The following is a 20,932-nucleotide window of genomic DNA, read 5'->3' on the forward strand; positions in this document are numbered from 1 at the left end:
GGCGCTTTTACAGCACTTCGCTTCTATCCTATGTTAACTCTATGCTGTGCAGTTTAGAGCCACCATGGACCCGCCTCCCGGGCCCTAGAAACCTGTCTCTGAGAACAAGTTAGGGACTTGGCTCTTCCCATCCCTGGGCCTCTGACCACTTCATGAAACCTCCGCGCGAGGGCGCCCTCCCCGCCACTCGCCAGGTGACGCGCAGGGCCATGAGCGCTGCCAGCGTGGCCATTACAGGCGAGCCGCACCCCGAGCCGATCTCGCCTTATTAAATTATGGAAATCAGTAAAGATGGACAGCCCCTCCGTCTAGCCTCACCCCCCCCGCCCCCCGCGAGAACGTTCCCAGGTTCCAGGAAACTTCCGGCCATCCCTACGGGAACCGGAAATAGCTTCTCCCTCGCCAGCGCGCTTGGCGGTTGCATCACCCGCCTAGCAAAGGGTCTTTTTTTGGGCTGCCCTCAGCGTTGCCTACACAAATATCCGCCAGGGCAGCAGCGTATGGATTCCGAAACTTTGCCTCCTGTTTTTTAGTGAGTCTTCAGGCAGGCACTGCGTAAACCCAAGCGGAGAGAAGTCCAAGCAGCGAGGCCCCTGCTGCACCGGCTCCCCTCTTTTCCCAGGCGTGGGCCCTAGTCGGCCTTCCCGCCCTCCGTTTCCCCGCCCCACACAAGGGGACCTGCTTTCGGTCAGGAAGCGACTGAGGCGACTTCCTTCCTCTCGGAGCAAGATGGCGGGGGGCGAGGCTGGAGTGACTCTGGGGCAGCCGCACCTTTCTCGCCAGGATCTCGCCACCTTGGTAAGGTCACGTTCTGCAGGGATGCGGAGTGAACTCAGAAATGGATGATCGAGCCTCCCAGGAGGCGTGGAGACGAGGCAGTGCCGGGATGTCGGGAGCATGTGTTAGGGAGATTCGGACTGGGACGCCCTAAACCGTGTTGGTGCCGCCGCTTGCACCTCGGCACGTCCGCGCGAGCTTTGCGTGGGGATATGAGGTTGTGGGACCTCAAATCCCTGACGGATTCGGCTGGAAAGGCCTAATGCTAAGTGTTACTAAGGCTTTTGCTTCTGAAGATCTGGGAAGGGAGTATCTACATCATCCTCAGTGCTAATGCTGTCAAAGTGGGAGGTTGGGGGGTCTCGGGTTTTCTCATCTCCCATAGTGAGTGGAGGTGTAGTCTCCTGAAACGATGAAGGGCTTTTAGGGCTTTCTAGTCATCAGAGTACAAGAAAGCACCTTTGCAGGAAAAGTGCTTTGTTCACATGGTGGCAAGCTGTGGGTAGCAAATGTAAAGTCAAAGGGAAAGCTGTGATTTGTCTTATGTACAGCGATTTAAAATAAAAATGTTTCATTGTAGGATGTTACCAAGTTGACTCCACTTTCACACGAAGTTATCAGCAGACAAGCCACAATTAATATAGGTAAGATAAGAATAACTTGGTGACCTGACTTGCTTGATCAGGACGAGTAATTTTAACTTCTCCCTTTGTGTGATTACCTGAATTTTGTGAGGTTACAGACATTCAGGAAATAGACATTGAGCCTGTGTGAGCAAAGCACCTGCCAGATTTTGTGGGAAGCACGTATTGTTCATGCTTAGTTTATGTCTAGGTGAAAAGAAAAAATACAGACACATGAAAATTTTAGTAGCATAAGGCAAGGTGTAGTCCTATGTAGCAGAAGAGATGAAAATGTGGTGGTACTTGCCATACAGGGCTATTGCAAAGGCATAATTTTCTAAAGTTTTATTTGGTATATAAGCTATTAATGAGTAAAAGGGTCCCCCCCCTCCCCACAATTGCCATCTAGAACTTTACAGAAGAAGATATGTTGACTGAGTGTAAATTTAGGGTATCTGACAACCTGTACAGACAGCACAATCAAATCTAGTTAATAGTAAAGCTCTGCCATCAGGTTATTAAAAAGCTATAAGATATATGCTATCCTTGATAGCATTACCATAATTAAACCTGGGTTGTTTTCCTGTTTTCATAGATTCTTTTTGATTGTGTCAGGACTCATACCTACTTACTTTGCTCTGGTTATGCTGTAAAGTTTCTTAGTATACAGAATTCTTTCTTGTGGAGTGTTTATTTTAAATGAAGGCAGTCTTTTATGTGATTGGAAACATAAGATGAATAACTTACTATACTGACTGTAGTTTTGTTTTGTTTTGTTTTTTTAAGATTTTTTATTTATTTAGTAGAGACAGGGAGAAGCAGGCTCCATGCAGGGAGCCTGACTTGGGACTCAATCCTGGGTCTCTAGCACTGAGTGTAGTTTTTGAATGAGATTGTCATTACATGGACAGTTCCATTCAGTCCTGTACCAGAATAAGGTTTTAGTAGGAAAGAATATGAAGAAGGAAAAATTGAAGTCACTCTTTTACATTGATATTTATAGTAAGTTATAGCTTTGGATTTTGTACTCCAATGCTTTTTGAAATAGTATTTGGTGTAATTGAATGCACATGAATTAATTTCTTAAACTTTGTCTATAGGTACAATTGGTCATGTGGCTCATGGGAAATCCACAGTTGTAAAAGCTATTTCTGGAGTTCACACTGTCAGGTTCAAAAATGAACTAGAAAGAAATATTACAATCAAGCTTGGATATGCTAATGCTAAGGTGAGCTGTGTACTGTGGAACTAGAAATAACTTTGATTATTAAATGTGCAGATAACAAGTTCGAATATTTTCTTCGTTGGAATTTTTAGATTTATAAACTTGACGACCCAAGTTGTCCTCGGCCAGAATGTTACAGATCCTGTGGAAGTAGTACACCAGATGAATTTCCTACAGACATTCCAGGGACCAAAGGGAATTTTAAATTAGTCAGGTGATCTATTTCAAAAAACACATTGTAATGAAACTAATTGCTGAATGTTTTTGTTGCCTATCTATTTTTTGAATGTGATTCATATCCTGGTTCTTTATCAGAGGATACAGCTTCTACCTAGTGATGTTACTGGGGTTTGGGGATGGCCCACAAGGAAATTTTTTACATTGGGGCAATGCTGGGACTGGGTAGAGGTGAGTGAGGCCCTTGCCTTGGGCCCAGAATATAAGAGAAAAAATCCTAAACAACAACAACAAAAAAAACCCAAAAACCTCAGTAAACAGTATTTCGAGGTGGTGCTTTTTGAAAGTGATGCAAAGAATTGTCATAAAATATCGTTTGTTTAAAAAAAGACAAGCTCAAAATCACGGATCTTTTTCCTCTTGCTTCAGTATCACTATTTTGGGCTCAGTGTGACATTGTTAAGTTAATTTTGATATTTTGCTCATCATGAAATTTTTGGCATTAGTTTTGTTTTTAAGTTTAAATATTTATCTTGATTAGTGAGTTTTTTGTCACTCCCTTAAATTTTGCCCCTGAAGCAAATATCTCACTTGACTTCACCCTACTTCTGGTCCTCAGATGGCACTGGGAAGAGGCTACTCATCTCTGCCTTTGTATTATGAAAGCAGATGCAAATAATATGCTTGAGTGGGCATAGGCCAGATTTGGCCTAAGGGCTTTGGTTTGCTAACCCCTTTTTAGATCATAACAATGTGAGCATACATTCTTTAAAAATAGTGATTTTCAGTAAGTAGCAGTTTTGCTAAAATAGTACTGCCATCTCTACTTCAGATTGGCAGTTCCAGCTTTTCAAGGTGCTAGAGGAATTTTTTACAAATCATTTTTTCAGATGGCATTGCCCATTCTGTAAACACTGTTTTAGCTTTCAAATCGGTGACATTTCTAGTATATTTTCTATACTATATTCTATACCATATTCATTTTGATTGGATTTGGGGATTTCTATCTTTTGAAATGTGAATTGATCTTAGGACTAATCGTTATTTCTTAATTGCTAGACATGTTTCCTTTGTTGACTGTCCTGGCCATGATATTTTGATGGCTACTATGCTAAACGGTGCAGCAGTGATGGATGCAGCTCTTCTGTTGATAGGTAAATATATCAGAATTGGTTTTGACAAATCAATGTGGAGCAAATCCAAGATGTTATATTTAAAGTGGAACTAAGGCCATTAAGGGCCATATCCATTACCTAAGAGCGACACAAATGGGAGCTAACATGTCATCCATGATGACATCCCTGCCTATCAGGTATCATAAAATAACTAAGCAAGATAGCTCTGGGGCTGTATAGGTTAGTGTATATATATATACATATATATGTATATATATTTTTAATATTTTATTTATTTATTAATGAGAGACACAGAGAGAGAGAGAGACACAGGCAGAGAGAGAAGCAGGCTCCATGTAGGGAGCCCGAGGTGGGACTTGATCCTGGGACTTCAGGATCATGCCCTGGGCCAAAGGCAGGCGCTGAGCCACCCAGGCATCCCAGTTAGTATATATTTTAAATTAAAGTCAGTAGTGCATTTTTCCCACCTAGATCACATGAGATGATTTATTATTCTAGTTTTAAATTTGTGTATGAATGTATGTATATTTTTTGTCCACTGCAATAGTTACGTATAGTGGTTTTATTTGGATGCAAATCTCATTTATAATAAGTGCTAAAGTGTAAAAAAAATAAACAAAGTGCTAAAGTGTAGACCTCATTGGGATTTTCTGTTTTGTTTTTTTTTTTCCTCATTGGAATTTTCAAAGCTAGAGTTGTACTACATTCCTTATGTGAGCTGTCAGATTTCATTGCTAATGGGACATAATTTTTATTTATTTTATTTTTTTATTAAAATTTTAAAAAGATTTTATTTATTTGAGAGAGAGAGATCGAGAGCAGGGAGGAGAAGGAGAAGCATGCTCCCTGATGAGCAGGGAGCCTGACGTGGGGCTGGATCCCAGGACTCTGGTGTTATGACCTTAGCTGAAGGCAGATGCTAACCTATGGGACATAATTTTTGAAAGGATGCCAAGTAGATAGTGTAGGACACCTGAACATCACTGCCTGGGGAAGATGATTGTTGGAGGGCCCAAGAAAACATGCCAATTTCTTAATAATACACTCTTCTAGCCTTAATCTAGGTTCCCCCCCACCATCCTACCCCAACCCCCATTACCATAGCCATCTTTATTTGGAAAAATCCAGATATAAAATGTATTCTCTCCGTCTTTCCAAGTTTTCCTTTTTACAAAAATAAAAAGACAAATAAAAACCATCCCTGCTTGTCATTCCCATAGACCATGTTTTTCAGGCAGCCCTCTCCCCTCCCCCCCATATAGCTACATGCTTCATTCCAGAATGTCTCACTTCCCCCACATGCTTCGGTGCTTTCCTACCAGGGTAGAGTTCTGAATTCCAATACAAGTACACAATGAAGGAGTATAAAGAACACTTTACATCTAGTGTTCTTATCTCGTTTTGTTAGGGAGTACCCTTTGGTAGTAGTTGAAATTCACAGACTGTAGTGTCTTCTCTTAATTATTCTCTGCCTCTCAGGAGCTTAACTGGGCCATAACATCTCTAAGACTGGATACAGCCAGAGGGTATACCTTATACCTGAGCAAAGGCTAGGGGCAGACCCTGGGATACCAAACTTGTTGATTCCAAGCTTCTTGCTTAGCACCAGGGATGAGAGCCAAATTATCTGAAGACTCCAGTGAATGCAGGCACAGAGTGTTAAACAAGGACAAAAGGTGGACACTTGGCAGTGATATGTAGGACTTTTGCTGGTATAGCTAGGACATGCAAAAGTTTCCTTTATTAGATACCAGGTAAGCTTTTTTTAAGTAGCAAAATATACATAAAATAAAATTTACCGTTACAACTATTTAAGGTGTACAACTCAGTGACATTAAGTACATTGACAGTGTTCTACAAGCATCACCATTTTCTGGTTCCAGAACATTTTCATTACCCCAAAAGGAAACCTCATGCCCATTAAGCAGTCACTCTACGCTGTGTCCTTCCCCCAGCTCCTGGCAACCACTAATCAGCTTTTTGTCCCTATGGATTTGCCTATTCTGGATATTTCCAGTTAATTCTCATGCATCTTTTTTATTCTTCATCATCTAGCTGGTAATGAGTCTTGTCCTCAACCTCAGACTTCTGAACACTTGGCTGCTATAGAAATCATGAAACTGAAGCATATTTTGATTTTACAAAATAAAATTGATTTGGTAAAAGAAAGTCAGGCTAAGGAACAGTATGAACAGATCCTTGCATTTGTACAAGGTAAGAAGCCATAATCTGTAATAAATCTATGAATCACTTTGAGAGGTATTTAATCCAGATACCAGATGTTAAATTAACTTTTACTAAAAGAGACTATCTGAAATAGAGAAGTTTATGGATCTTAAAACCTATTTCTCTACCTACCACTTTGTAACCACTAGATAACAGTTAGTGAAATCTGTGTTTGTGAATTTGATAAACTAAAGCGCATACATTTTTTCATCCAGATATATCTAGAATATTTTCTTTTATTGAAGTGTAGTTGACGTACTTTTGTGTTAGTTTCAAGTGTACGATGTATTGATTGGACAGTTCTGGTAATTCTGTGCATTATGCAGTGCTCCTGACAATAAGTGTAGTTACCGTCTGTAACAACAAAATTGTTAAAATATTATTGACTGTATTCACTATGCTGTACGTTTCATCCCAGTGACTTTTTTTTCAGTGACTTCTTTTATAATTGAAAGTTTAAAGTATATTTTTGCTGGCTGAAAGAACTGAAGTTATATTCTGGAAACTGTTAGTCAGTTTAGGAAAAAAGTCCTCCTTAATGAACAGAAGCATCTTTTGAAAAAACTTAAGTCTTAGACTATTCTTACTGAGTACTTTGATCTTTGGAACTGACAATGATATGTTAAATCTTCCTAGTGTTCATTTCTCTAATAGTATAGGGTTTTTCATTTTAGGGAAGACATGATGCATGCTATTGTTGACAATTCTCTCTCAGCCTTGTTGGAAGGGTTGACTCTAATGAACCTAGTTCTGTCATGATGAAAAGAATAAGTCATTTTGATTAAAAACTAATTATGTTTGGTCCATTTCTTTGACCAACCTGTTTAACATATAATTAATAGGGAGCAAATATTATATAAGCCAGTAGTCTTTGATTAACAAAGAGTCTGTAATTTTACCCTGACATTTATTGGGGGGGTTAATTACACGTTATTAGAAATCTTTCAACTAGTAAAGTGCTTTTTCCCAGGAGTGTTAGTGTTTTATTCCTTTAGACAGTGTTACCATTTTAGTATATTAGATATATGTGTTAATATATTTTAACAACTTTTTTCCGAAAAGGGACTAGTATTCATTTTTATGAGTAAAAACAGAATGCTGCTACCTTTCTAAAGAGAATTAGCACTTTGCATCTGTTGCTGGCATTTGTGGGAGGATGTTTAGGCATCTGTTTTGGTTATCTTAACTGATGTAACAGAAAGATCACGTTTGTAAAACTAAAGAGTCTTAATCTTGCTGAATTTTGTATAGGCACAGTAGCAGAAGGAGCTCCTATTATTCCAATTTCTGCTCAGCTGAAATACAATATTGAAGTTGTCTGTGAGTACATAGTGAAGAAAATTCCAGTACCCCCAAGAGACTTTACTTCAGAACCCCGACTTATTGGTAAGTGATAGTATTTATCTTTAACTCTTAATTTGATCTTTTTCATTTTGGTGGTTTCCTTTGAGGGTGTTTATTAATAACTTCCTCTTTCTGCAGAGATAATAAATTATAATCTTCGTAAAAATTATTTTGATTCTGGGATTGTATTGATAATGCTAGATTGCATTACTGGAAGAGGGACAGAGTACTGAACACAGAAGCAACTTTTAATCTTTCTGTGATGTGTATATGTATGGTATATTACTTGATTAAGATGGAGTCATACAGTATTCTCCATGGAATCAAAATGTTTTAGTCAGGAACAGGATATTAGAACTTCCATACAGGGCACCTGGGTGGCTCAGTGATTGTCTGCCTTTGGCTCAGGTCATGATCCCAGGCTCCTGGGATTGAGTCCTTCATCCTGCTCCCTGCAGGGAGCCTACTTCTCCCTCTACCTATGTCTCTGCCTCTCTCTGTGTCTCGAATGAATGAATGAATGAATGAGTCTTAAGAGCTTTCATACAAATGTTTTCATTGTACCATTAATGAAGATTTTCATGTCCCTTTCACTTTAAGTTCATAGTACCAATATTGATATAATTTGATCATCTGATGTGGTTGTGGTTCCTCTAGAGAGAGGTAGGAGCCTTTTGTTTTGTTTTGTTTTGTTTTGTTTTGTTTTGTTTTGTTTTGTTTTGTTTTTAGGAGCCTTTTTAAAACAGACATTTGAGCTTCTCTGGGCCTGTACCTGGTGCCCCCCCTTTATATTGTGGGAAGTGTTCTTTTGGATGATTGTGCTGTGTGTCCTTGCTAAGGGTCACTGCTCTCAGGAACTAAGTTCAGTTCATGTAGTTCTAAAGGTGTTTTATGGTTTTATTTATTTTTTTTTTTCATGAGAGACAGACACAGGCAGAGGGAGAAGCAGGCTCCCTTTGGGGAGCCTGATGTGGCACTCGATCCCAGGACCCAAGGATCATGCCCTGAGCTGAAGGCAGATAGATGCTCAACCACTGAGCCACCCAGGTGTCCTTGTTTTATAGTTTTAAAACTAAATTTTAATACAAGAAGTTATACAGAGGTAGATAAAGAAAAGTCCCATCTCCCTGCCTTTCACTTCTGGCCCCTTAGCCCTGAAGTAGCCAAAGTTAACAGGTGGTGTGTATTATTCCCATGCCTTCCTCTTTATTCACATCATTATGTACAAACATGTACATGTTTCCTGTTTTAGTTTTACTTTGTAGAAATGGGATCATGAGGATCCCTGGGTGGCTCAGCGGTTTAGCGCCTGCCTTCAGCCCAGGGCGTGATCCTGGAGTCCCGGGATCGAGTCCCACGTTGGGCTCCCTGCATGGAGCCTGCTTCTCCCTCTGCCTGTGTCTCTGCCTCTCTCTCTGTGTCTCTCATGAATAACTAAATAAAATATTAAAAAAAAAAGAAAGAAAGAAATGGGATCGTACTCTGTGTGTTACTTTAATATCTAGGTTGTTGTTTTTTTTTTTTTAATAGTATTTGTGGGTTATCCTTTCAGGTCATTACATTATAAGTCAAACATTCTTTTTTTGGGGTGCTTGGGTAGCATAGTCGGTTAGGCATCCAACTTTTGGTTTCAGCTCAGGTCATGATCTCAGGGTCATGGGATCAGGCCCCACATCGGGCTCCAAGCTCAGTGCAGTCTGCTTAAATTTCTCCCTCTCCCTCTGCCCCTACCCCCAGTGTGTGCGCATGTACTCTCTCAAATCTTAAAAAAAAACAACATTCTTTTTAAATATCTGCATGAAATTCCACAATATGGATGTACCATAATATGCTCCCATCAATTAACTTTTATTTCCACTATTTTTTTTTAAGATTTTATTTATTTATTCATGAGAGACACAGAGATAGAGAGAGGCAGAGACACAGGCAGAGGGAGAAGCAGGCTCCATGCAGGGAGCCCCATGTGGGACTTGATCCTGGCTCTCCAAGATCATGCCCTGCTGAGGGCGGTGCTAAACCGCTGAGCCACCGGGGCTGTCCTCCACTATTTTCATCATAAGTAAGAGTGTGATAAATATAGGAGTAATAATAATAGATTTTGTCACAAAGTCACCCCTGTGTGTATAAATATTACGTGACTATTATTATCCTAGAGAAGTTAACTTAGAAAAAAATATATTTCTTTTAAAGTTAAAATGAGCAGAATTGGCTTTAATTTGTTTTTCTTTTAGTTATTAGGTCCTTTGATGTCAACAAACCTGGCTGTGAAGTTGATGACCTTAAGGGTGGTGTAGCTGGTGGTAGTATTCTAAAAGGAGTATTAAAGGTGAACTGGATTTTGATTATTGTGTTATTTTGTTTGTTTTTCCCTTGTCTTAATCATGAAGTGAATAGTATGGATACTCCAAATTAAAAAGTAAACTTACGTGTGTGTGTGTGAGGATGGAGCACATTTTATATGGACATAAGCTTTTGTGGTAGGTAGTTAGTAACAGTTGGTTGGATGGTTCTCATTTTGAAGCTCTTTTCTTTTTTTAACAGTCTTCAACATAAGAGAAATAATTGCCTTTTCAGTTTTGAGGTCACCCTGTTAGGACTTTTGATATGTTAGTGTTAATGGTATCATTCCACAGTGATTCCAATTACTAACTCTTGTGTTTACAGGTGGGCCAGGAGATAGAAGTCAGACCTGGTATTGTCTCCAAAGATAGTGAAGGAAAACTCATGTGTAAACCAATCTTTTCCAAAATCGTGTCACTCTTTGCAGAGCATAATGATCTTCAGTATGCTGCTCCAGGAGGTCTTATTGGTAAGGATTTTTCTCTCATCCCTACATTTTTAACATGGAGGTATTTCAATGGGAAAAGGATTACCCAAAAAGACATATTGTAGATTTTTAAATGAGTATTTTAAATAATTGACTGGGGTGGGGGAACATTCATGTGGTTAAGCTGTTGATTTTAGTTCATAAGATGGTTTCATATGTTTGTAAAAATTATTTCTAAGCATAAAGAAGAACACATTTTGGTTTAGTATGTGAAGTGACTCCTTTTAGCAATAATAAAATAAGTTTTATGATCCAGCATTTAAAATGATTAAGTATACTTTTTTGTCTACATAATTTTGGTGGTAGAGAGTGGTTATTTTTTTGTGTGTTTTGCAAATGGAAAGTTATCCACAAATGTCAGTTGAATCCTGTCAGATCATGTTTACTCTGAGGTAGAATTAAAAAATGCCTTCAATTGTGAAGTAATTACTGAGATGATATATGGGTTTTCTAGTCTCTTACAATTTACAACTTACAACCCATGCCCAGAAAAAGACAAGATTCAGTGAGAATTTGACATGTTGTACCTTTGGATTACAGTAGAAATTATTGGGTAAAGGAGGAGTTTGTTTTTTGGTTATCTGGTTTTGGGGTATATAATTCACTTTTCTATCCCGTAATTAAGAGTTTACTGTATATAATTTAATGATAATGCTCACGTAGCCACTGCTGAGCTTGAACAATTACCAATACTTTACCAGTCTTCATCTTTATATCTTCTTCCCTCCTCATTCACAGCTAAAATATCTTGAAGTGGATCCCAGGAATCATATGTCAAGTCCTGAAGTTAATTTTTTAATTAGCCTTCCAGGGGAGAAATGGCAGGCAAATATTCTACAAATTGCTCGTTATGAATTTTGTATTTTTTCAACCTTTAATAAGTATATTCATACTTATTTTTGAGTTAGGCAATCATCTCTGTCCTTTGTTTATAGAATTTATTTTTATTTTATATTTTTAAAGATTTTATTTATTCATGAGATAAACAGAGAGAGAGAGATAGAGGCAGAGACACAGGCAGAGGGAGAAGCAGGCTCCATGCAGGAAGCCCGACATGGGACTCGATCCCGGGTCTCCAGGATCACACCCTGGGCTGAAGGCAGCGCTAAACCGCTGAGCCACCTGGGCTGCCCTGTTCATAGAATTTAAATCAAGAGATTGTTCTCAAATGCCCAACTAATCTATGAGTTTATGATTCTGTTTCTTCAGGTAAGAAAGGTATTTTGTTATGCCCTATGTAATTCTTATATGAGTATGGGAATATAAATGTGTGTAAAAAAGTATAGGTGTATGCTGTACTTGTTTGACTACGTTTTGTGTAAACAGCTTTATAGAAAATAAAAAGTTGGGCTTTTTTATCTTGTTTTATATCAGGAGTGGGAACAAAAATTGACCCCACTTTGTGCCGGGCTGACAGAATGGTGGGACAGGTACTTGGTGCAGTTGGAGCTTTACCAGAGATCTTCACAGAATTGGAAATCTCCTATTTCTTACTCAGACGGCTTCTAGGTGTACGTACTGAAGGAGACAAGAAAGCAGCAAAGGTAAGTGCTTTCTGTAAGTCCTATTTCCGAAAAGTGGCAGCGATGTTAAGACCAGTTTTGAGGTTCATTCTTTTATAGCTAACATGGGATTAAGAAAAGGTGAGTAAATTTGACTTTCAGGAAGTTAAGTCTCATATTAGGTTAGCAGAGATGGAAAATTGCCAATAATCTGTAGTTGGCAAGGATGTAGGAAAATTAAGCAGTCATTTTTAGAAAGCATTTTCTTGATTATGATGTTTATGTGTCCTTGATTTTTTTTCCTAGGTGCAAAAGCTGTCTAAGAATGAAGTGCTCATGGTGAACATAGGATCCCTGTCAACAGGAGGAAGAGTTAGCGCAGTCAAGGCCGATTTGGGCAAAATCGTTTTGACTAATCCTGTGTGCACAGAAGTAGGAGAAAAAATTGCCCTTAGCCGAAGAGTTGAGAAACATTGGCGGTAAGTTTACTAGCCCTTGTCACTATCTAATAAAAAAGACACAGTCGATTCCCCTAAGATCTTGGACACGCACAGTTTACCTTGAGCACAACACTTAGTGACACTTTAGCTCAACTATTTCTTTGGATAACTTTGAATCTGTATTTCTAGCCCTGGTTTGTGATACACACAACATATGAAAAGACCAAGAGTTTATTAGATTCATTATTTCTCTTTTGGCTTTTTAAAACTATATTTGGAAATAATTTCAGACTTAATAAAAAAATTGCAAGAATTGCACACACCCCTATTCTCTTTTCCTAGATAGACCATTTACTTTTACGTGTGTGTGTATATACCCTTATATGTATAAACTTTCTCGATAAATTACTGAAACCTACAGTTGATATTCTAGTTATACAGCTTGTCCCAATAATGTCCTCTAGTCCCTCTGGTCTAGGCTCCCTCACTGCATTTAGCTGTCATGTTTCTTTTATCTCTAATTGGGTACTTCCTCAGCTTTTCTTTGTCTTACTTGATGTTGACTATTTTGAAGAATACATTTTTACTCTTCCTTAATTTGAGTTTATCTGATACTTCCTAAGATTAGATTCAGATTATGTATTCTTGGCCGGAATACTTACAGAGGTGGTGATGTCTTCTCAGGAAATCACAGCCAGAAGCACATGAGATCTGATTGATCCTCCTTGTTGAGGTTAATTTTGATTATGCAGTCAGCATTGGCCAGTTTTTCTACCTCATCCTCTTTTTACCTGTGCACCTAGTAAGCATTTTGTAGGAAGACTCCCTGAGACCGTGTGAATAACCTACTCCTCATCACATCTCACTCCCCGGATTTAGCCTCCACTGATGATTCGTGTCTGAATTGAACTTGATTTTAGGATTACAAAATGGTGACACCCTTCCTCCAACCTACCACTTCTCATTTATTGTTCTTTCTTTCCTATTATTTACTTAACTAGTTATACACAGAGTTCTGTTTTATTCAGTAGTTAAGATTTCATTAATGTCCTTGTGTATTTTGATTGTTCAGGATTTGTCTAGTAGAAGCTCTTCAAGCTGGCTCCTATGTCCTTTTTTTTTTTTTTTTTTAAAGATTTTATTTATTCATGAGAGACACAGAAAGAGAGAGGCAGAGACACAGGCAGAGGGAGAAGCAGACTCCATGCAGGGAGCCCGATGTGGGACTTGATCCTGGGTCTCCAGGATCATGCCTTGGGCTGAAGGCAGCACTAAACCACTGAGCCACCAGAGCTGCCTTTTAATATGAACAATTCCTTAGTTTCTGGCCCAAGAGATTCTAAACCCATCTTGTACCTCCCCTGCTCCAGTTTTAAAATTGGCTATTTCTCCAAGGAAGCCTGGTTTCCTTTAGTAGGAAATAATATTTAGAAATGAAGATTTGGGTGCTAGGTCTGCTCTTATTCCTAGGGTGCTCTTCCTTCTAGGTCCTTTGAATGGCTAAGCTAGGAAATACATATCTTTGATTTCTGGCTCTGCTTTTAGTTACCTGGTTAGTTGCTGAATCTACCCTTTGCTTTCTATTCTGTGTGGTCTTATTCCCCTTACTGCCATTGTTTCACACGTAAAAGTTAACTGCAAAAGATTCCTAATTTCCTCTTCCTTTGTTAGTTAAGAGCTCAGTCAAACTTTATCTCTCTAAAACATTTTTATGATGCTGTCTTCAATAATTTCCAGTAGGTTCTCACTACTTTATGATACTCTGGACCTTTCTGGAAGCATTTTATGTTTGTTCCTGCTTTGTCTCATACAAACTCTCTCAATTACACTGTTCTGAGACCTCATTATTGTCATAATTATTCAAATCACTTTTGGTTCTCTGTTCTTTTCTCACTACTTACTTCCCTTATTAAGGCTTCTTGATACTGTGCCCCATGAAGGTGTCTCATCATCTGTTCAGAAGATTCATCTCAATTATTACTCTATAATTTAGAGGGAGTTAAACTTCTGGTTGAATTTTAAGTAAATAATCCTGCTTTGTGGTGATTTTTGTCATTTAATTTTACTCTTTGGTGTGATTATATCATTTGCTATTATAGACACACTGATTTCCAGGGTATTTTAAAATAGTCTTAAATAATAAATTTTCAGAAACTCTTAACAGGGAATGTATTATTTGTACTTGGTTAGAATGATTTCCTAGATCAGAACAGATTTTAAAATAAAAGGATTTTTTTGCGTCTCTCCGTAATCTATAAGAGGATTCTATCCACATGAAACTTTAGATTTTGCTTAAAAATTGGCAAGTCTTCACCAGAAAACTGTTAGAACTAATAATAAGTGGATGCAGGAAAGTTGCAGGACACAATATTAATATATACAAGTTTGTTGTACTCTTATATACTAATAAAGCAGCAGAAAGATTAGGAAAACAATTTTATTTACAGTTGCTCCAAAAAGAATAAAATACCAAAAAAAAAAAAAGAATAAAATATCTAGGAATAAATTTAACCAAGGAGATGAAAGACCTATACTCTGAAAACTGTAAGACTTTGGTGAAAGAAATTAAAGACAACACAAGCAAATAGATATACTATGCTTAAGGATTAGAAGAATTGGGGCAGCCCAGGTGGCTCAGCGGTTTAGCGCCGCCTTCAGCCCAGGGCATGATCCTGGAGACCCAAGATCAAGTCCCATGTCGAGCTTCCTGCATGGAGCCGCTTCTCCCTCTGCCTGTGTCTCTGCCTCTCTTTCTCTCTGTGTCTCTCATGAATAAATAAATAAAATCTTTAAAAAAAAAAAAAAAGAATTACTCATGTTGAAATGTTGCTACTGTCCAAAGCAGTCTATAACTTCAGTGCAGTTCCTATCAAAATAGCATAGCATTTTTCATAAAACTAGAATAAATCCTAAAATCTGTATGGAAAAGATCCCAAATAGCCAAAACAGTCTTGAGAAAGAAATATAAAGCTGCAGATACCGTAGTCTCAGATTTCAAGCTATATTACAGAGCTGTAGTAATCAAAACAGTATGATACTGGCACAAAAATAGACACATAGATAAATGGAATAAGATGGGCAAGATATAAACCCATGCTTATATGGTCAATTAATCTATGACAATATGTAGTGGGAAAAGGAGAGTCTCTTCAATGAATGAAGGCTGGGGAAACTAACTGGACAGCTACATGTGAAAGAATGAAACTGACGGCTTTTTTTTTTTTTAAGATTTTATTTATTTATTTATTTGAAATAGAAAGCATATGCACGAGTGGGGGGAAGGAGCAGACTCCCTACCAAGCAGGTAGCCCTAAACGGGGCTCAGTCCTCAGGACCCTGAGATCATGACGTAAGCTGAAGGCAGACACTAAACCCAGGTGCCCCGAAACTGGACCGCTTTTTTACACCATACACAAAAATAAATTCAAGGCCTAAATGTGAGACTGAAACATAAAACTTAAGAGAAAACATAGGCAGTAATTTTTGACATCAGCTTTAGCAGTATATTTATGGATAGGTCTCCTCAAGCAAGGGAAACAAAAGCAAAAATAAACTATTGGGACTACACCAAAATACAGAGTTTTTGCACAGCAAAAAATGAAAAGACAACCTACTAAATGGGAAAAGGTATTTGCAAACAGTATGTTCAACAAGGGCTTAATAGCCAAAATATATAAAGAACTTGCATGACACCAAACAAGCCAAACAATTCCATTTAAAAAAGGGCAGTGCACCTTAATAGTCATTTTTCCAAAGACATACAGATGGTCAACAACTACATGAAAAAATACTCAACATCAATAATTTTTGGGGAGAAATGCAAATCAAAACCACAATGAATTTTCACCTTACACCACACCGGATGGTTAGTGTCAAAAAGACAATAAAAAGGGGCACCTGGGTGGCTCAATCGATTGGCTATCTGACTTGATTTCGGCTCTGGTCATGATCTCAGTGTCGTGAGATCAAGCCCCGTATTGGGGCCCACTCATTCTTAGTGGGGAGTCTTCTTGAGTTTCTCTCTCTTCCTCTCTCTCTTCCTCTTTCTCTGCCCTTCCCCCTTGTGCACATGCACACTCTTTGTCTCTCAAGTAAATAAATCTTAAAAAAAAAAAAAAGTCAAGAAATAACAAATGTTGGTAAGGATGTGGAGTAAATGGAGCTCTCATGCAGTGTTTATGGGAATATAAATTGGTGCAACTACTGTGGAAAACAGTATGGAAGTTCCTCAAATATTTCAAAATAATCATGTGATCCAGTAATTCTACTACTGGGTATTTACCCCTAAAAAAACAAAAACACTAATTTGAGAAGATTTTATATATATATATATATATATATATATATATATATATATATATATATATATATTATAGCATTACTTACAATAGCCATGTGTCTATCCATAGATGATTGGATGAGGTAGATATGGTATATATACACAATGAAATATTAACCATAAAAAATAGAAGAAAATCTTGCTATTTGTGACAACATGGATGGTTGTAGAGGGTATTATGCTAAGTGAAATAAATCAGAGAAAGACAGATACTATATGATTTCACTCAAAGGTGGAATCTAAAAAACAAACAGGCCCGTAAATACCAAGAACAAACTGGTGGTTTCTGGTGAGCAGAACAAAGTGGGTAGGGTAGTGCAATAGGTGAAAGGGATTAACACTTCCAGTTATAAAACAAGTCCTGGAGATGGAAAGTACAGTTTAGAGAGCATAGTCAATAATATTATAATGTATGGTGCCAGATGGTGAGTACACTTAATGGTAAACATTAAATAATATATAGAATTGGCAAATTACTATGTTGTACACCTGAAACCAATATAATACTGTATGTCAATTATACTTCAATAATAACAAATTGAAATAAAAAACAGGTTTTTAAAAATTAGCAAGTATGTTAAAATTGTTAAATGAGAGCATCTGAATGATTTTTACATACTTTTTTTTTTTTTTTTAAGATTTCATTTATTTATTCATGAGAGACACAGAGGGAGAGGCAGGGACACAGGCAGAGGGAGAAGCAGGCTCCATGCAGGGAGCCTGACATGGGACTCGATCCTGGGTTCCCAGGATCACATCCCAGGCCGAAGGCGGTGCTAAACCGCTGAGCCACCCGGGCTGCCCTGATTTTTACTTTCTTTAGAATTGTGGTTTTACCCCATGTTTAGATGGGTTTTGTTCTAGAAGCTATTGTTGTCAGCCTAGTCATTGATTAGAGCAAACATTGTAAGAGGGAGCGGAAGTCCCTCTGCTATTTAAGAGTAATCTGCTAATAGAGTGTACATTCTTCTAGTTCTCTCCTTAATTTTCATTACCAGCTAAGGTCATGCTGAATCCTTTGTGATCTGTTGAGTGCTGTGAATGGTAAAAAAAAATAAATAATAACAAATAAGCATTTTTCAAGAGAAGAGGATAGGAAATGAGATTTTTTAGAAAATCAGACTGTGATAGATTGTGTATCAGCATGATTCCTTAGGTGGACTGGAAGGCTCTGGTGGTTCTGGAGGGGTGAGTATACTTCAGTAGAGTGAAGACAAACATATTTGTAGTAGCAACTTTTTGTTTGCTTTTTTGGTCATTCATTCTATCTGGAGCCCATCTTTGTGGCCCTGAGGACCTAGGAAGAAAAGTATCAGCTTTCTTAATGGAACAGCAGTTTTGGGGAACATTCAAATTTAGCAGATAGGCAAGTAAAACCAGTTATGTCATATGATTGTGTGGTAATGATAATGAAATGGGTGTAAAATTCATGGTTTTTAAAATTTTCTTTTTTGCAGTTTAATTGGTTGGGGTCAAATAAGAAGAGGAGTGACAATCAAGCCAACAGTAGATGATGACTGAAGAATTCCAGGGAAATCACACATTTGGATGGAGTTGGAATTTCTCATTACAACCTAGGGTATATTTTCAAAGCAATACTGGAAAATTAATTTCACAGCTCATTACCTTAGTGGTAGCTGTAAGGTTATTCTCATTTTTTGGTGATGAAAATTTAACCTCTAGTGCTAAAATAGGGTCTACAATAAATGTAAAAATTGGCATAATGTTAGATTCAATCTACATTTTAGCAGAAATTAATCATTCCCAAATAATGTCTAATTTATACATCAGTACAGGTTTGAAATGAAACTATTTGCTAGAACCAGCCTGTTCTGTAGCACACATATCAAACCTATTTCAAATAAAGATTTTCTTCTTACTTTGCATGATTCATCTTTGATTGATTCCAGGCTTGAAGGACTATTGTACCAGTAAAGATTTGAAGACACAGGTTTTTAAAAACCAGCTTTGGTTTCTCCCATATTTTATGTTGCTTTATCTTTGAAATTATGAGTGAAAAGGAAATTAATAAAAATTATCCTTTAGAGCATGGGAGCTCATTCCCATGGACACACCTTTTTGTTCTCTCCCTCTTTTCCTGAACTGGAACACAGGAAACCAGAGCCAGAGGTTTTTCACCTTCTTCCTGTGGTGTCCTGCCAGTTGTTTCTGCATTGATTTATACCTGAAATCTGATAACCTCCCCATATTAGAAAACACTGTTAGACCAGATGATTCTAGATAAGTAACGTAGATCTTTCTAGGCCTTATTTTATGCTTTTTCTTAACTGCCTAATTGATAACGGTTATAATGTAGATTCTAATTTTAGTAACTTTTGGACCTTTCAAGAGGTCAATGATGTTAGAAAGCAAAGTGTGAGCCTTTTCATTTTTAACTTCGTTTCCATTTTCTTACACTTTTCCTGTACTATGCTTTATTTTTATTTATTTATTTGTAAGATTCTCTTAAAACAGTAGCTCCCGACTCTGGCTAACATTAGATTTGCTGGAGAACCTGAAAAGAAAGAAAGAAAAAGATAGCCTGCAGAGATTCTGATTTAGTTGACTAGGGATGGAGCCCTGGCATTGATGTTTTTCAAAACTTCCCAGTGTTAAGAAATAATTTTAGAGAGTTGAGAAGTAGGTGTATCAAATAATACAGAATTGGCTTAGTTTTGGTAGTCCGGTAATGGTCTATAGTTGCTTTTCTTAAGTTTGCATTAAACTTGATGCCACAGTCTAATAAGCCTTTTCAGGCATTGAAGCTGCCTTGTAGAAATTGAGAAGGTGTGGCTATGAATTGTTACTAAAATTTATAAGTTCTGCAGAAGCATATAATGCTGCATAGTTGATCAACTTTGAAGGGTTGTATTGTAGCATGAAGGACACATTTAATAAAGCAAAGTCCTAATCCAGACATTAATTTTATATTTAACATGTCTGAATTTGTTTTGTAAGCCTCTGCCACCAGAAATTCTGGGATAACAAGACCCAAAGCTTTGGCAGTTGACTAAATTTGTCTTAAGTAAATCTCGTGTCACAATAGAAAGAAGTTTGGTCTGTTTCCAACATCTACATGAATTTCAACAAATTTACAAAGCACTATGCGTAATGTAAATAGATATACACAAATGTGAAAACAGTGGGCCTAATTTTCTTAAAACTTGGAGTGCATTGGTTCTTAGCAAAAGTTGTACCTGGTTGAGAATCTATCTGCCTGTAATGCACTGTTACTGATGATAATACATTGTGTGTGTAAATCCTCTTGGCTTACCTGTCAAGGTATTTTTGGAGTCTGACCAGTTCTCATTCCCTCCACTGTTAACGTAGTTGAAGCTACCATTGGCTATCACCTAGAATAGCACTGCATAACTCCTCCATGCTTCCATACTTGCCCCACTGCGGTCTGTTCTCAACATAGCCAGTGCTACTCTTTCTGTAAGAGAAAGCTGTGTGTACAGCTTAATGATAAGTTGTCAAGTCTCAGAAATGGGGACCATGAGGGCAATCTAGCTGTGACATGCAAAGGATTTTCAGGCTGCCTTAAGTTCTGTTTCACTGAATGTAACCTCCAAAGATGGTGTGTGTGTTTGCATTTTGCAGAGGAAAAATAATTTTATTGTTTTTTTAAGATTTTATTTATTTATTTATGAGAGACACAGAAAGGCAGAGGCAGAGAGAGAAGCAGGGTCCCCATGGGGAGCCTGATGCAGGACTCAATTCTGGAACTCTGGGATCACACCCTGAGCTAAAGGCAGACGCTCAGCCACTCAGGCATCCCAAAGAATTTTCTTCTGATAAGAGTGCATATAGTTGCATTCATAAAACTTCTGAAATCCTGTTTCTAGAAAAATTGAATATGGTGAAGCATTCAGTGAAATGGATGCTTTTCAAGAAATACATAAAATTTTTAGAAATTCTTGAAACAGATATCCTTAGTATACTTATAATCAAGCTCAGATTACTAAAAAAAAATACATCGGCAGAAATTTCCACAAACTCTGTATCTTCTGCCAAATTTCAAAGAATAGGTAATTTTTAAAAAAGATTTTGAGAGAGAGAAAAAGCACGAGTCGGGGGAGGGGCACAGGGAGAACACTGAGCAGGGAGCCCGATGCAGGGCTTGATCCCAGGACTGGGGATCAGGACCTGAGCCAACGCCAGACGCTTAACCAAGTGAGTCACCCAGGTGCCCCTGAATAGGTAATTTCTGTTTAAACTGTTTCAGAATATGGGAAATGAAGAGACAAAAAAAGGAGACCTCATAATTCATTGTTCAAAGTTCTATCCCTGCTGCCCAAACCTGGAGAGAAAAC

General features: G+C 37.9%; 1 protein-coding gene across 1 annotated transcript; it reads left to right on the forward strand.

Annotated features, from left to right (window-relative positions):
* Nucleotides 1-562: 562 nt before the first annotated feature.
* EIF2S3 (eukaryotic translation initiation factor 2 subunit gamma) lies at nt 563-18,495 on the forward strand. The gene is made up of 12 exons (XM_055337922.1): nt 563-798; nt 1,358-1,421; nt 2,501-2,628; nt 2,718-2,839; nt 3,862-3,956; nt 5,994-6,152; nt 7,416-7,550; nt 9,740-9,834; nt 10,173-10,317; nt 11,710-11,879; nt 12,144-12,316; nt 18,074-18,495. The coding sequence occupies exons 1-12, from the start codon at nt 730-732 to the stop codon at nt 18,135-18,137; spliced, it is 1,419 nt and encodes a 472-aa protein (XP_055193897.1). The 5' UTR covers nt 563-729; the 3' UTR covers nt 18,138-18,495.
* The last annotated feature ends 2,437 nt before the right edge of the window (nt 18,496-20,932 follow it).

Source organism: Nyctereutes procyonoides, unplaced genomic scaffold, assembly GCF_905146905.1.
Source record: "Nyctereutes procyonoides isolate TBG_1078 unplaced genomic scaffold, NYPRO_anot_genome, whole genome shotgun sequence".
Taxonomy (NCBI): Eukaryota; Metazoa; Chordata; class Mammalia; order Carnivora; family Canidae; genus Nyctereutes; species Nyctereutes procyonoides.